This window comes from Leptinotarsa decemlineata, unplaced genomic scaffold (assembly GCF_025532065.1).
Source record: "Leptinotarsa decemlineata unplaced genomic scaffold, Ldec_3_MD MMD2_tig00002974_RagTag_RagTag, whole genome shotgun sequence".
NCBI lineage: Eukaryota > Metazoa > Arthropoda > Insecta > Coleoptera > Chrysomelidae > Leptinotarsa > Leptinotarsa decemlineata.
This window is the reverse complement of record NW_027412578.1, coordinates 8,674,604-8,690,874: the sequence shown is the minus strand read 5'-3', so window position 1 is coordinate 8,690,874 and position 16,271 is coordinate 8,674,604. Positions and strand designations below refer to the sequence as shown.

At 36.2% G+C, this 16,271-nt stretch overlaps 1 protein-coding gene across 1 annotated transcript in view; it reads right to left on the bottom strand.

The window, feature by feature from the left end:
* nAChRalpha1 (nicotinic Acetylcholine Receptor alpha1) overlaps positions 1 to 15,477 on the bottom strand; it is a 36,535-nt gene extending 21,058 nt beyond the window's left edge. Inside the window, exons 1-2 of the mRNA XM_023161680.2 lie at positions 15,318 to 15,477; positions 1,977 to 2,179 (exon numbers count right to left, since the gene is read on the bottom strand). Of these exons, the coding sequence (XP_023017448.2) occupies positions 1,977 to 2,179; positions 15,318 to 15,462 (348 nt within the window). The 5' untranslated portion in view covers positions 15,463 to 15,477. The remainder of the gene's footprint in view (positions 1 to 1,976; positions 2,180 to 15,317) is intronic.
* Positions 15,478 to 16,271: the final 794 nt, after the last annotated feature.

Below are 16,271 nucleotides of genomic sequence, written 5' to 3'. Positions count from 1 at the left end.
GCGTGGGTGCTTTGTTCACTCACTCGAATTGACTGCCGTGTTGGTCGGTGGTTCAAGTCCTAGTCTGAACGATCGATCTTCACTTGCTATTGTCTAACCCGTGTTAGGAATCACACGTTGAAAGGTAAGACCTCGTTAATCATTAGCTCGCACAAGTTTCGACTTCTGAGGGTTGTCGTTCGTAGGGGTGCGACAGCTGGTTAACGGAAAAACAGATTATAAACAGATTATGGATTACAGAATTTACGCCATTGATTTATGTGTGGAGATTATCACACATAATCTATAAAAACATTGACCAGCTTTGGAGGTATTTCGCCAAGTTGATATTGAACTGACAAAAAAAGCTCTCCTGAATAGGAGTGACAAATTGGTTCTGCTATAGATTCCTGGTCACACTAGCCTGAAAGATATGAAACTGCAGACTGCCTGGCAGTAAAAGGCAGTAGAAACAGTTCAATTGGAGCAAAATCTGTCGCTTTTATCACTTTAGGTTTTGCCAAACACACACTCAATACCTGAACTGTCACCAAACAATAAATTTTTAGACTACAGCAGGGATGGCCTACGTTGTCTAACAAGCCTGCTTACAGAAAGTCACCAAACAATTGACTGCTAGATGAACTTGGGATCCAACGCTCTTCCGACCCGTCAAGTTCTCATCAGTGGTGCCAGGGTGAAGTGTCACTTGAGTTACTCAAAAGGACAAACCTTAAAGTGAAGGTGGTTATACCTCCCTCTACGAAGATGCGACCTATGAGTAAAAACGGCATAGAAACCACCATTACTGTCTAAATATATACCATACTCACAGAAGAGCTACTAGACTCTTCAAATTGGAGCTATTAGATCCTAGATCACCAGGGTTTGCCCACATGGTAAGATAACATACTTCAAGGAACATTTGGTGAATATAATTGGTGCCCGAAGGCAGGTAGACGAATACAGGCTTATCTGGGTATCTCCCATGTACTCTACAATGACCAGTGTCAGTGACACATCTTTCTGGAGAGAGACACTAGATGGTCAAGATACAAAACTGAACCAATCAACTCTGCTCAAAATGACAAACCCTAAAGTTAAGGTGAGTATAGCTCCCTTTACGAAATGCCACATATGGGATCGACAGAAGACTCAATCCTCTAAAATCAAAGATAAATCGAGGATACCCAATGCAATAAGTTGCCTTGCACTGGAAACTGCAGTGAAAGGAAGAGAACAAATTTTGTTCGAAGGTCGAGGTCGAAGGTTGCAACTTTCGGGAATTGAGTCTTTTGTCGATCCTATAAGTGAAGTTTTCCTAGAGGAAGGTGACTTACGTCGTCTGACAGGCCGACTTACGTTCTTCTGTATCTTCTGTATGATATAAAGAAATTGGTATTGTCGTGAGATTCAGGATACCCATTCTATTTGAAACATGAAGACCCTCCAAAGAGTATTTATACTTTGTGCCTTCCCCGCCATTGCCTGAATCAAGTTTTCAATGTATAGCAACGTTTCACTATTACCAAATAAACTGCTTGTCTGCTTTGGGTAATGATTAGATTATTTTGATAGAGTTTGAATTGGTGTCAGCTACAATGAACACTCGCAGGTTGCAGAGGAAGGTCGAATAGACCTACTCGCTTCGATTTGGCTTACCTAACCTGAGAACTTAAATATTCACGAACGGATAAAGTTGTATCTGAGCAAAACTTCATTATTAGATATTTACATAACAGTTTACAAAACCGTAACACATGTTTCACTGATCAATTTCACTCAAATCGTTTGAGTATAGGACATCTATTTCTCATGTTTTTGGATATGGTTCTGCAGGATTTCATACTCGTCTAGAATTACGGTAGACTTTATAAAAATTTATAAGATGAAAATGCCTACCGCATCTTCAAAAATCCTGCAGATAATGGAAAATGAACCAAAAAAATATATTTGACACAATCTTTTTGGAAATTTTTATGGAAAAAAACTAATACCACATCGATGAGTTGTGAGAGTTTGAGGCCCATCTTGACGGTGAGTCTATCAGAATTATTGCCAACTGGCCGGATGAGGCGGTTGTAATTGGAAAGGAGATCATCGTAGAGGCGCTTGGCGTCCGGGTTTCCGGAACCTGGAGTCGGCGCTAGTCCTCCTAGTATCAGCCATGACATAGTGAGCCACAGCTCCATCGCAGTCCCTGGAATAAAAGAAAAATGCATTAGCAAATGAAACTGAGAAAGACAGGCAAGTTAAACGCATTTTGCATACTTCATTGTGAGTTTTTCACTCAACAGTTTACTGTTTAGTGAAATTGATAATATATATCAAATACGTTCATCATGGATTTTCATAGAATATCTGGTAATTCATAGCCTCTTATATTACCTTCATTTTTATCACACATGCATGCTACTGATCATCTCACAAAACTGTGGCAGCTAAGGAAACTATAATTACATTTTTCTGGATAATTTTTGGCGAATAAAACAAACCAAACTTCCATAGAGAGTTCAACTTACGCGCAAGTCGATCAAAATCTGATTTGAAACAATCATTTACTAAAATTCTACCTAAAATATTCAAAAAATTAATAGAAATAGTGTGACTGATAAATTTGAATTTCATTAGTTCGGACTTCCATTGTCTAATATTATATAAAATGAAATGAAATCTCTGAAGAAACAAATACAAATGAAAAATTAAAAGGAATGGCTGAAAATAACAATCATATTAAGTAAAAAAACTCTGAAATGAAATTATAGTGGAATGAAATACAAGTGAAAAATGTAACAATTGAACAAAAAATAAAAATTAAAAAATAAAGAGGTGATGACTGGACTAATTCCTTCGAGATATGACTATTTATGGGTCATTCGAGTACTTTCACTTATCCACTCTTTTCGCTTCACCGCTTATGCGGGAGCTGACCGTTTGACGAGAGTTGGCCGTTTTCCACTTGATTATAGGTTTCCATATGTTGCGTATTTCTACGCTAGCTTGGCTAACAACGTTGTTTTACAACATGTATGCGGCTTCTTTGAATTTCCTCCTGAACCAGTGTTCCTCTCTGTCTATAATCTTAGCTTGGGAGCACTCGATGGTATGTTGATGGCTCCAAACATACTATGTTATTCTTGATTTGCTGGTTTCGCCTCGCTATGTGTGTTTCTTGTGCTCGGCAATACGGACTTCCAATACCCTCTTAGTTGCACCAATATAGGATATTTCGCTCTCATAGGGTATCCGGTAAATGCAATTCTTGGAATGGTAGTCCGTGTTTGGTGACCTGGTATTCTTGAGGCTGCTACGGATAGTGTTCATGGATCTGAAGCAGGTTTTGATGTTGTACTTGGACCCAATCCTTCTTATCCTTTCCGATAATCCTCTGATGTAGGGAAGTGCAAGCACTGGTTGTGACGGCTTTTCTTTTTTGCTAGGCCCTTGCTGTCTTTTTGCCATTACACATCGCTATTGGAGTAGCCATTCCATTGGAGATCATTTTCGAAATCTTCCTTCGTGATACAGAGCTCGAAAGCACGGTCTAATAGAGTCTTGATGATTCCTCTTTTAGTAGATTGATGGTGGTTGGATTCGTGGTTCAGATATTTGAAACATAGATATCTTTGTGAGTGGGTTTTTGGTAAACAGATGTTTCCCACTTAGTGTTGGTCCTCTTCTAAAAATGACAATTATTTGTGGACTTCCTTCTGTACTATGGAAGTGATGAAAGGTCCGGTAGAATTGAATTAGAGAGTTGATTCATCTCAATCTTTTTTCTATTGTTTAAGAATATACACCTAGTATAAATTCAGAACAGATTACTTGTTGTGAAAAAAGCTATAGGCTTTCCACTTCTTCTCCATCTACATCTACCGAAGAAAGGAAGCAATTGCGTCCGAATAAAATGAAGATGTGTAGATCATGCATAGAACTTATTTTCAGATAGAAACTGGAAGTAAAAGCCCTTTCGAAACAACTACTCTTACTAGAGCATTTGGATTGGAAATACTTGTTTTCAACACGTCATTAGAGAAGTCGGAATGATAAAACAAAAGAATCGACCAACATATTGTTCTTCTTTTATAGGTCTACAAAAAGTCCGGGATTGCATAAATATGTCTTTCGAGGATAGCCTACTATGCCCATTTCAAATTAGGTATAAGAGGTCAAAAATTTTGCTTTGTATAATACCCTATGTTTCAGAACATTCTACAGCCTTTGAGGAATGTTCCATAATGACCTGGGATGTTCCGGGATGTTTCCGAGCGTTTCAGATTATTCTCGAACATTTCGTGAAATTTCATGATGTTCTGGTGTGTTCTAGAATGTTTTCAAATGCTCTAGAGGTTTCCAGAGAATCAAACTTTCTGCCTTTATATCATCGAAAGCACGTTTTTCAGGTGAATCTTCTTCATGGACAAGCTGATTTGACACTATGACATATATTTTTTGCTATCCATGCGCAACTGTGTCAACCAAAGGTCCCATGAATGGCCATTCCATGAAGTTATTCGTCATTACCACTTCTTAAGAGTTGCTTCTCTTGTGGACAGAGGAAATCTGTATTCGATTTCCACAGTCCATTCCGCAGAAAAACATAACATCAGAAACACTCGAATGGTATTGGCAGATAATTCTCTTTCAACTAGCCTAATCGAACTTCCACATTAAATCTAGTCGCGTGCAGCTCACCGAAACTAATTAAATATAAAGAAGTTTCAGTAATCAATCAATAACTCAACAACCACCGAATGCGGTTACTATAAAGCGGGAACGAATTAACTTTCTTGCAGAATAGATGGTAATATTTAGCTCCACTCGAGTTGAAAATTAATTTGTGTCGGGTCGGTTGATGACAGGTTTGTTCGCGGATTTTCACGAATTCGTTGAAAGTGCTTTGTTTTTTTGGAGCACGAACGGGGTAAATTGGTTTTCATTGTTGTGTCTTTCTATATTTTTGATTCATTCTTCAGGTTAATTCCGTGATTCTGGTATGAAACGATGATGTTTGGGAAAAAGGTGGTAAAAAAACTAATAAATACAGTTTATTGTAGGATGTTCACTATATTTATAGTGAAAATCATATAATAAACTATATTTATAGTGAAAAGCATACAATAAATTGTATTAATTAGTTTTTCAATATAGATTTTCAAGTATCGGCCAGTTCTATTCAATTAAAAAGGTGGTAAATGCAATATCAATAATGAGCGATTAATACCAATAACTGCATCTATTGCTGTTATTGTTATTTCCACATTTATAAGTACCTGACCATGGACATCTTCCTTACCAAAACGTCATCTGAAGAAACAGTTCAAAATAGCCCTCAAGGCTAGTACTAGGCTACCAAGATTTAGCCAAAGCCTCGGTAAATACCACCCTTCATGCCCTTCCTGTCGTGCCCTTTAACCCTCCGAGGTGAGTTGAAGGGCACGACAGGAATAAAGGTAATCCTGGACGATCCTGGTTAGCTGGCGCCGAAGAAATATCTTGCGATGACCAGGATTTTCCTCGTTTGTTTGAAGGTGATTGACAAGAGGAATTGAAAAGAGGAATCATCAAGACTCTATTAGACCGTGCTTTCGGGCTCTGTAATACGAAGGAAGGTCTCGAGAAGGAACTAGACATCATCAAAAATGAACTTCAACGGAATGGCTACTCCAAAGCGATGGTAGAAAAGACCTTGGCTAAAAGACAGCGGGAGCTTCGAAGAAAGAGAAGCCGTCACAACCAATGCTTGCCCTTTTCTACGTCAGAGGATTGTCGAAAAGGATAAGAAGAATTGGGTCCAAGTACAACATCAGAATCTGCTTCAGATCCGGAAACACCATCCTTCGAAGCCTCACGAAAACCAGACTACTTTACATGGACTGCCATTCCAAGAATTGCATTTACTAGATACCATATGAATGAGGTAAATCCTATATTGGTGAAACTAAGAGGCCGCATCTTCAAAAACAAGAGAAACACACAGCGAGAAGAAATCAGCAAATCGGGTATAGCAGAGCATGTTTCGTTTCATCAACATAACATCAAGTGGTTCCAAGCTGAGGTAATCCACAGGGAGAAACACTGGTTTGAGAGAAGTTCAAAGAAGCTGCATATATGTTATCCAACGACGTATTCAGCCAAGCTAGCGTAAAGATACGCAATATATGGAAACCTGTAATCAAGCGGGAAAACGGTCAACTTCCACAGAATCGGTGAAGCGGAGAGAGAAAAGAGGGGATATAAGCGCTATAAATAGTCATCTTTCGGAGGAGTCATCACCCGAAGACGATTGCGGATACTAACAATCGAAACATCGTGAAGTAACTTGATTTGAAATATGTCTCAATTTTTAATTTCTTGTTTGATTTTTGCTTATTTTCATATTAATTCTTTTCTATTTTTTTTACCCTGTGATCATTTTCATTTTATATATTGATTATCTTATTCGATGTAATGTATTTTCATTCCACGTTTTATTGCTTAATATAATTAATATTTCAGCTATCTATTCTAATTTCATTAGTTTTTTCAGAGATTTGGAATAATATTAAAATCATATTGAACAATGTATGTCCTAACTAAAAAAACTCACCATGAAACATTGTCAACCATTTTCAAATAAACATTGGTCTAAAAGGAATACCTTCAATCCCGATACCTTTTTGATGTTTTTTGTTATCTCGTGGTGGCATTTCTCGAAATTATCGATGAAAAATCATCATGCCTTCGCTAGTCCCTTCTGCATCAATGGCCCTTCTTTATGTGACCCCAAAGTGATTAGTGCTTATAAGACAATTTACGTTCAAAGAAATGAAATTGATAACCGTCACAAAACAAAAAGTACTCAATAGATATATTTGAGTTTAATATAATGGAGCATTTTTGGTTGTGGTTTTGTTTGTGCCATTAGTTTAAACTGTAAGCAAAACTGTGAATAACGATTATTCATTAGGAATAGGCAAGTTCAAATTTATACCTATGTGCATTTTTAGGGTGAAGGTGTGATATCGTGGAGTTCCATTATTTGGATGGAGCCTCCTGGTATATTTTTTAGAATGTTTTTACTTGGGAGGTTAGGTTAGGTTAGTTTAGGTTAGGTTGGGTTGGGTTTTGCTGGGTTGGGTTGGGTTAGGTTAGATTAGGTTAGGTTAGGTTAGGTAGGGTTAGGTTAGGTTAGGTTAGGTTAGGCTCATATCATTAAAATGTTTTTTACTTGGAAGATTAGGTTAGGTTGGGTATACTGAATGAAGCAGTCAAGTCACAACCACGAAGTGGTAACAATACAAATTATTACAGTGGCTTAAGAAACAATTGATTCTAGAGGCATACCTAAACAGTGAACATCAATTTTCATAGAAAATATTCATAGCTGCCCCGAATAGAATTCTTCCTAGCTAAAACTAATTTCGCCAAACAGGTATCTTGTTGAATTTTTAATGTTTCATTCGGACTGAACCGCCAATCGAGTGGAGCGTTGTCCCAAACCAGCGGTCTCGTTCAATGTCTGTAATGGGTAAAGTTAAGAACGCTTCTGGCAAGCTTCCAGTTATTTCAAACTCCTCGAGCTCTACTATTTTTAAATAATTCATGAATTTTGTCCGATACCGAAACATCACCGGAACGATTTGGTGTACAAGTATAAACCGGGGGCAATAATTACAGCGAGGTGAAAGTGGGTATGGAAAACTGGAAAACATCCCTTTTATGTTCATTTTCTCTGAAAGTGAAATGTTAGTATTGATTGCTACCTTCAATTTCTCAATGCTGATTATTTTCTCTAGAGAAATCAGGAGTTCAACCAAAGAATGTAAACTTTCTCGGCTGGAGATAACTGTGTTAGAGCTATTTCCCGGGTTTTTTTGGCCGTGGTCTGCAGGTTTTCTACCTAACGTTTCGTCTACTACTGCGGTATACATTATCCAAGGCGAGGTGGCAATTGTCCCAGTGCCCGAGTTGGTGCTCAAGTTGCTGTTCCTGTTGTTCTGAACGCAGTTTTCACCACAGTTCCGAGAAATTATGTCGAGATTTGTACCATCACGAATTATCTATTGAAAGTACATAACTTACGGGTAACTTCCATTTTTCTAACAATTTATCAACAGCCTTGTTTTTTAATTATTGATTTGATCCAAATTTCACAATTAAAAACAGTTATTAGACTTCACCAATAACTTTTGACCAGATAAATTAATACCTAATCATGTCTTATTGCAAGCACTCTCAGATGCAGATTGAAATTTTATTTTCACTTGGTCCTATCCCCCAAACATCTTAGAGAAGGGTGCTCAGGTCAAAATTTGGCAAACAGAGAAATTAGTAAGGATTGTAGATAATAGTTGCCATGAATTCAAAAAGATAGAAATGCAGAGAAACGTCACGTTAACGTTATAAATCTCGGCATCTGAACCCAAATAATATAGTCATGAAGAAATAAAATAGACGGTCTTGAGAAAGTTAACAATAGAAGTATAGGCCTTATATTAAGGCCTATACTTCTATTGTATAGGCCTTATTTTAAGGCCTATACTTCTTCAGAAATCCACCTATACTTGTCCAGGAATCCGTTACTTAAGGCCTATACTTCTTCAGAAACCCGCCTATACTTGTCCAGGAACCCGTAACTTAAGGCCTATACTTCTTCATAAACCCGCCTATACTTGTCCAGGAACCCGTTACCAAAGATGATTGCCGAAGTAAAAGACGTCCTCAAGAAATGCGACAACATACTTACCCCTCAACAGAAACGGAAGTTACAAGTTTCCAACCCAACTGTGTCGAAACTATATTGCCTCCCAAAAATCCACAAACCGGGAAAATCAATGCGCCCCATCGTGTCAGCTATTGGAGCTCACACCTACCAAATAGCAAAGTGGCTCACTAAGAAATTTGAAACCTTGTCTATTGCGGAACCACGTTTTAGTATAAAAAACTCTTCAGAGTTCATACAACAAACAAAAACCGTGTTTCTGCAAGAAGGTGAGATTTTGGTTTCTTTTGATGTTAGTTCCTTATTTCCTAGCGTCCCAATTCCACAGACCTTGCAATACCTCAAGAAATTACTAGAGAAAAATAATTTCAATAATAACGAAATCGATGAATTCGTTTCTCTTACTAATTTGTGTATGAAACAAAATCGGTAGCAGGTAGAAGGTTGCTTTTATGAACAACAGGAAGGAACGGCCATGGGAAATCCCTTGTCCCCCTACCTGGTAGACCTGTTCATGAGCAGATTCGAAATGGAAACCAAAGAAAAGTCGAAGTATTTTCCTAGGATTTGGCTAAGGTATGTGGATGATATTTTCGCGATATTCGATACCAAAAAATCAAATATTGAGGACTTCCATTTTAAATAATAGATGTCCATCAATAAAATTCACGTATGAGTTAGAAAATAAGAGACAACCACCATTTCTTGACGTTTTGATAATGAGGAGCTAATATGGAGGGTTACAATACGATATATTTAGAAAACAAACAAGCACGTACAGGTATATTCCTGACAGTTCACATCACTGTGGACAGCAAAAACGGGCTGGGTTGAATTTTTTAGTGCATCGTCTTTTGACTTTCCCTCTAACACATGATAGGTTCACAAAAGAAAGACGTACAATACAGGAAATAGCAGCCACTAACGGCTTCTCGAGGAGTATTGTAGATGACATAATAAGGAAGAAGAAGTTTAGGTTAAGAATGAACGAAATCTCGACTTTCAGAAAGGACAAAAACCAAGATAAATACATCTCAGTTCCATACCACCAATATACGAGGAACTTTGGAAAGATTTTCACGGAACTAGGTATGAAGGTGGTTTTTAAAACAAGTCATACACCGCAGAGCCTTTTGGGAAGTCCAAAAGACAAAGTCGAGAGTTCGGAAAAGTCTGGAATTTACGAAATTGAATGTAAGGACTGCGATGCCAAATATTATGGACAGACAAAAAGATCTATTGAAGTAAGATATAAGGAACACATAGCACACTTAAAATATGGAAGACCTGAAAAATCAGCAGTCGCCCATCATATTTTGCATCAAAACCATTCCATAGACTTCAGTTCATTAAGATTAGTTAGACAAGTTAACAACAACAGGCAACTAGATGCCTATGAGAGTGTAGAAATAATAAACACAATAATATCATGAATAACGATGACGGACCTATACCAAAGAGCATACTACACACTGCAAAAATAAATTTAGATAGGCAATATTTTGAAATTAATTTTATATAGCTGAAAATTGTTTTATATATAGCTATAACAGTTAAACATATTATTGTAAAATAATAGATAAGGAAAAACTGTAAAATTAATTTAGGTTGGTTAACCTGTATGGGTGGTACACCTGGATGGTTTACCTGTATGGGATATCTATATAGCATAAATAGGGTTAGCTTCGAGTTAGTTTCTGGTTTTAATCTTCCTCTTTGAAGATGATCACTTGGTGATCGAAACACGTGTCTAGGTGTTGAAAATAACGATTTGGTGTTGAGAAAAAATTCCAGTAATAATCTTTTATTAAGGGTTAAGTTGCAAATTTACCCATCATAAACAAATACTAATAACGTAAAAGTTTTCAATTCCAAATAAAGAGGAAAAAATTATAGAATCCTTAAAATTATGTAAAAAAACACTGATATGTTTGAACAAGCTTTTTTTCAAATGATTTAGTGAATTTTGCAGATAGCACTATAGCACTGGAACTGGAATTTTATGGGATGAGGGGTGACAATAATTCCTGCAAATTATTTTATCAGGGTTCATTTTTGTTATAATCACGTACATTTATAGTTACAGTATAACAATTATTTTGTTGACAATTTGAAACAGTGGGAATACTAATGTTTTCAATACTACTTATGAGTAGATTTAATGTGTTTTACATGGATGCTATAGAAGAGACGCACGTGATTTGGAATATTTGCTGGCTGATGTTCACAATTTTTTTTATATACAGAGTACTTTTCAGCATGGAATAAATTTCCCGCAATGACGATGGTTTCAAAGTTTTTGCTGAATCTTCATCGCAATATTTGCTTGCTCGGTAATATCTAGTGTGGTAACACAAATTTCTTGATCGTTATCACTCATTTTGAATTTTACAAGACACTGAATGACAAGTGGAAACAAGTGATTGTTGATTCACGGATATAACTAAATTCATTACCAACCCACAAACTGTTAAACAATAAATTTACTGAAACTATGATTTTGATTTCGATTTTACAGAGAATTTGGAGAGAAAATCCACTGATTTATCAGAGCAAATGTTACATTTCTCATCAATTTTTAAAATTTCGTAGGAAATGAGCCATTACCTACTTACTGTCAAACATTTCTTGGAGAGAGTAGAGAAACAATCTTATGAAGAATTTGTCTGACTTACTCAATACATATCGTCATATTATGAACAAAATTACACAAAACCTTTGTAAATTGTAATCTATATGTTATTCGGATTATAAGCTGTATTAATGTAAAATTTCATCTAAATCCGTTCAGTCGTTTAGGCGTGAAAGAGCCACAAACATACATACATACATACATTTATCTCCTCACAAACTTTCACATTTATATTATTATCATAAAATATAGATATAGACTGTTTGGAGTACAAACTGAATAGGAACAAGTGTTTTTGTATAATTCAATATTCATTCAGTATTTCTCCTTCTGTATAATTCAGTATTTATATGAAATTAGTTTTATCTATACACATTTTTGTATGGGGTTTATTTTGTAATCAATTGCTTTGTTCCTTTTTGTATGAAGATGGAGTAGAAAGCCAAAACCGTTCTTTCTCATAAAAAAATTGATTCGTGTATACGATAATACAAGCATTGTGCTCGTTCAATTTCTTTTGTGGCTTTCATGAGCAAATCGAATATTCAACAGAAGGGCACAGATTAAATCTGATAGGCACATTCAAGAACGAGTATCGCATTATTTCAGAATCCACTTAACCTCTAACGGGAGGCTGCTTCGCAATAAGGGTACTTCATTCGATGAATCGATCAGATAGTGACAGACAGATGATGCTTGTTGCAAGACTTTCCCAACTCGTTACTCGACAAGTTGTTTCTTTTTTGAAGAGGCGTTATGCTTTTGTTGGCAAAAATTCAATACAACAAGAATGAATTGCTCTTGCTCAGAAAGGAATGAGGCAGACGATTTAAAGTTAGAAAGTGACGTGAAAGTATACTGAAAATTTTCAGAAAATATCATAGGGAACTGAAGTAAAATGTTTTTTGTAACGTGTTTACCAATTTTCTTCCGACGACAATTTCGAATGTAGAGTGGATCATAAAAAATATGTCGTAAGGCAGATTTACCTGAGAAAGAACTTTTGCAAAAATCCAAAATATTTCCGTTTTTGAGGGGACAAGTTTCGAACTAAAAACCACTACAAATCCTTCACTCTTTCAATCTAATATTGATAATTACAGTCGAATGACTGTTGAAATTCAACTCCCAATATGTTTTCTGAAAAATGCAGAAGTAATATCGAACCTTGTTTTGATACAGATTTAATTTAATTTTTTAATTATATATACTTTATTGTCCAAAGAAAAAATCTTGTTGACAAAGTTAGTGAATAAATATAAAAGAATACATAAATGTCCTGTGAATATAAAATAAATATAAAATATAATGTAATGTATAAAAACACTGAATGAAAAATTACAAACAATGGTCGAAACATACATAAACATGCTAAGTTAAAAATGATCGGTATAAAACTCAATCAAACTGTAATAGGATCTACTACTCAAAATTTCTTTAATAATTTGTCTGTACTGATTGGTATCAATATGTATCTCTTTAGTGTAACTCGGCAGATGGTTATACGTCTTCACACCATTGTGAAATAAGGAGTCCTTGACCAGAGAGTTGCAAGGGATAGGTAGTTTTAAAATATTTTGCACGCTCTGACGAGTTGTATAGTGATGGGTAGTAACTTCAAGTTTCACAAGATGTTTCTTAATTAAACACACTGTTTCCAGAATAAAAAGAGCTACAACTGTCAATTTTTTTTATCTATAAACAGTTGCCTGCATGAGTCACGAAGTTTAGCTTTGCACAAGTATCGTATAGCTCTCTTCTGAAATACAAATACAGACTGCAGCAAATTAGGGATACACACACCACAAAAACTTTAAGTGAGTCTCAACCAAAGCGTGATATGCAGTTTTTGCATTATAAACTCCCAGGTCCCTATCAATAACTCTCACTGCATAACACCTGGTGTAAATTTTACTTTTAATTTTTCTGATGTTAGCGTCAAATTTCAGTCCACCGTCTATATACAGTCCCGTCTATATACAGTACACTCTCTGTTCTCAATGATACCGATGGATAGAGATAAATTCTGAAGTGAACATTTGAAAGTCATAAAATTTGTTTTAGAAATATTACGGGAGAGTAGATTGGAATCACACCAAGACTTGATTTTATGTATATCATGAGTTATTGTCTCATTGAGTATATCTATACCTCCACTATGTCACAATATAGTGGTGTCGTCAGCGAAAAGAGTGAATGTTCCAGATATACTTATGTTCATCAAATCGTTAATATACAACAGGAACAATATGGGACAGAGAACCGATCCCTGTGGTACACCAGTATTTATTTCAATACTGTTTGAATACACCTTAAACAGGAAAGAGAATATTGCATCATGTGTGCTCTTGTTGCTCTGGAATCGAAATAGATTTTTCCTTATAATGTTATGGCGAAGGAGAAATTCATTGAGTCTTTTCTTAACTAGTTTTTCAATTATTTTTGCAATAGTAAGAATGAGAGATATTGGTCGATAATTTGAAGGATCATCTACAAAGTTACCTTTGTATAAAGAAATCAATATCGACAATTTTAGAAAGGATAGAAACCTGCCATTTCTGAATGAAAGATTGATTTGTGATACAAGAGTTCTGAGCGCTTCTATTGGAAGATTTTCAATAATTTTGATTGAAATTTCATCATAACCAGATGTTGATTTATTCCTTACATCACCAAAAACTTCAAACAGTTCATCAATATTCGTATCATCCAAAAAAAAAGGTTTCTATGTCAGATTGCCCTCTGAAGACAAGAACATATTACCATTTCTTCAAACTTCTAGGATATCCGCATCCAAAGGATTGGACGGTTATGGTTAAAATAAAAATAGAACCATTACAGTTTGGGGCGAGATATTTATACTAAATTAGTTGATGCCCGCAGCTTCGCTCGTGTAGAATTTGGTAGTTGTAGTACTAATTAGTACTATGTTGTTGTATCACTGCTGTATCACTGCTTCAATCATGAAATATTGCTCCAAAAACTGCGTTAATATGGAGGGAAAACAACGATATACAATTTGTTTGAATCAATCAACTATTGTGCCACAGGGTTCTGTGTCAAGACCAATTTTGTTACTGCTATATCTTAATGATATTACTATGATTAATACATTTGATAGTTGCTCTATGTTCGCTGATTATACAACAATCGACTGATTTGATGAACCTAAAAGTAGGATTTTCTCCAGATAATAAACAGTGATTATGGTTTGTGATGGGCTAGGTTTCCATAGGCTTTACCATGCGCTAATTGATTCTTGACTACAACTCGGAACACCATTTTGGAGGTTTCTGTATGAAGTCAATCCCAAAGATTTCTGTAGAGACAATAAAATTCTAACAGTCATACCACTGTTTATATTTGAGATGGTTTGCCTTGTATACTAACATGAATTGAAGCTTTCCATTGTTTTCACTACCTGTGCTACTCCCAGTAGGATTTGTAGTTGAAGGATTTCAAACAATGAGTCCATCTACTCTGGTGGGTTGTTCATTCACTTGCATTAGAATACAGGAAATGCAAACTTTAGTAACCTTCAATTTTGAAAAGCAGTTAATAATTTGCTAGTTGATATTACAAAAGTAATTTATCGTTTATCCTTCAACACAATATATATTTGATCTCAATTGTCTTTATAATTTTTGTATTTGTTCTTTTCGTAGCTAGATTTTTTCTTGACATTCATGTTTTCTTGGACCTCATCAATAAGATGTGACAGGAAATGAAGTATATTTTGGTCGGATTGGATTTAAGATATTATAATTTTCGTAAGCAATTCAATAGATTCAAATGTCGTTAAAACTGGTTTTTTCAAGTTTGCTCAAAGAACAAGCGACCAAAATACTGAATCTGAATCTTATAGAACAAAAATCACCGTCAGAAAATCAGCCATAACGACAAACCCACCGCCAGTGAACGCCCACTTCTTGAGAGACCCGAAAACCCTCCGCCATCACTAAAAATCAGCAAAAAACACCGAAATCACACTCGTTCACTCACCTCTTACATGTTTCCCCTGTGAAACCGGGATAAACTCGTCAGAAAATGCAAGTCCATGTCTCCCGTATTTTTTTTCACGACTACGGATTCCGACACAGCGAGTCCCGCTGCCTGGCGAGCATCCCACAACACTGGGGTGCAGCATCCCTCAGCGCTCCTTTGGGGAGGCGGACCGGGGCGAGCTTCCCCGAAATGCGTTAGTCAATACCCGGTCGGCGGGGTTCTCATGGATTCTGGAGAGGATACCGGAATTATCGTTGCCACTGGAAATAAATTGGATACCATCTGCAGGACGCGGCTGTTAATTCAATGCAGTTTCAGGCTTAAGCGTAAAATCAACACGGGGATGATGACTGTTTATTCGGAATCAGTTCAATCAAATCAAGTCATAAATTTTTTACTGCCTGATGAATTAGAATGGTCATTGGAAAAGTCTGGGAAGTGTCTGAGTACAAAACAATGAGACAGACTGAAGTGTATACACAATAAAATATACACTACAATACAATACGATTTATTCACCAAATATACAAGTAGAGCTAACAGTAAATGGTGGTAAATAAATACCAATCGCCAAAAGAAGGCTTCCTTTGTGCATGGGCTAAAATATTTTAAGTTCTTGAGAAGTTTATAGAATTATTACAATGTGTTAAAACAACGATAAAAATAAAATAAATACAACAATAAAAATTAATTGGCGCTCCGGGGCGACTTCATTGATTCCAGTGGCGCATTTGCTTTTTCAGCTGCAGGAAAACCCGGAAAAACCTGCAGCACCACATCATCTGAAGATCTTGATCTAACAATGTCCTCTCTCTCATAAAACAAAATGTAGGGTGTCTCCAGAGGCTCCAATAAATTCAATGCATCGCCATCGCCAGAACACTTCGTGACACGACTATCGTCAAACTTAAACCAGTCTGTTTCTTCTTTGACCAAGGCGTAATAATGACC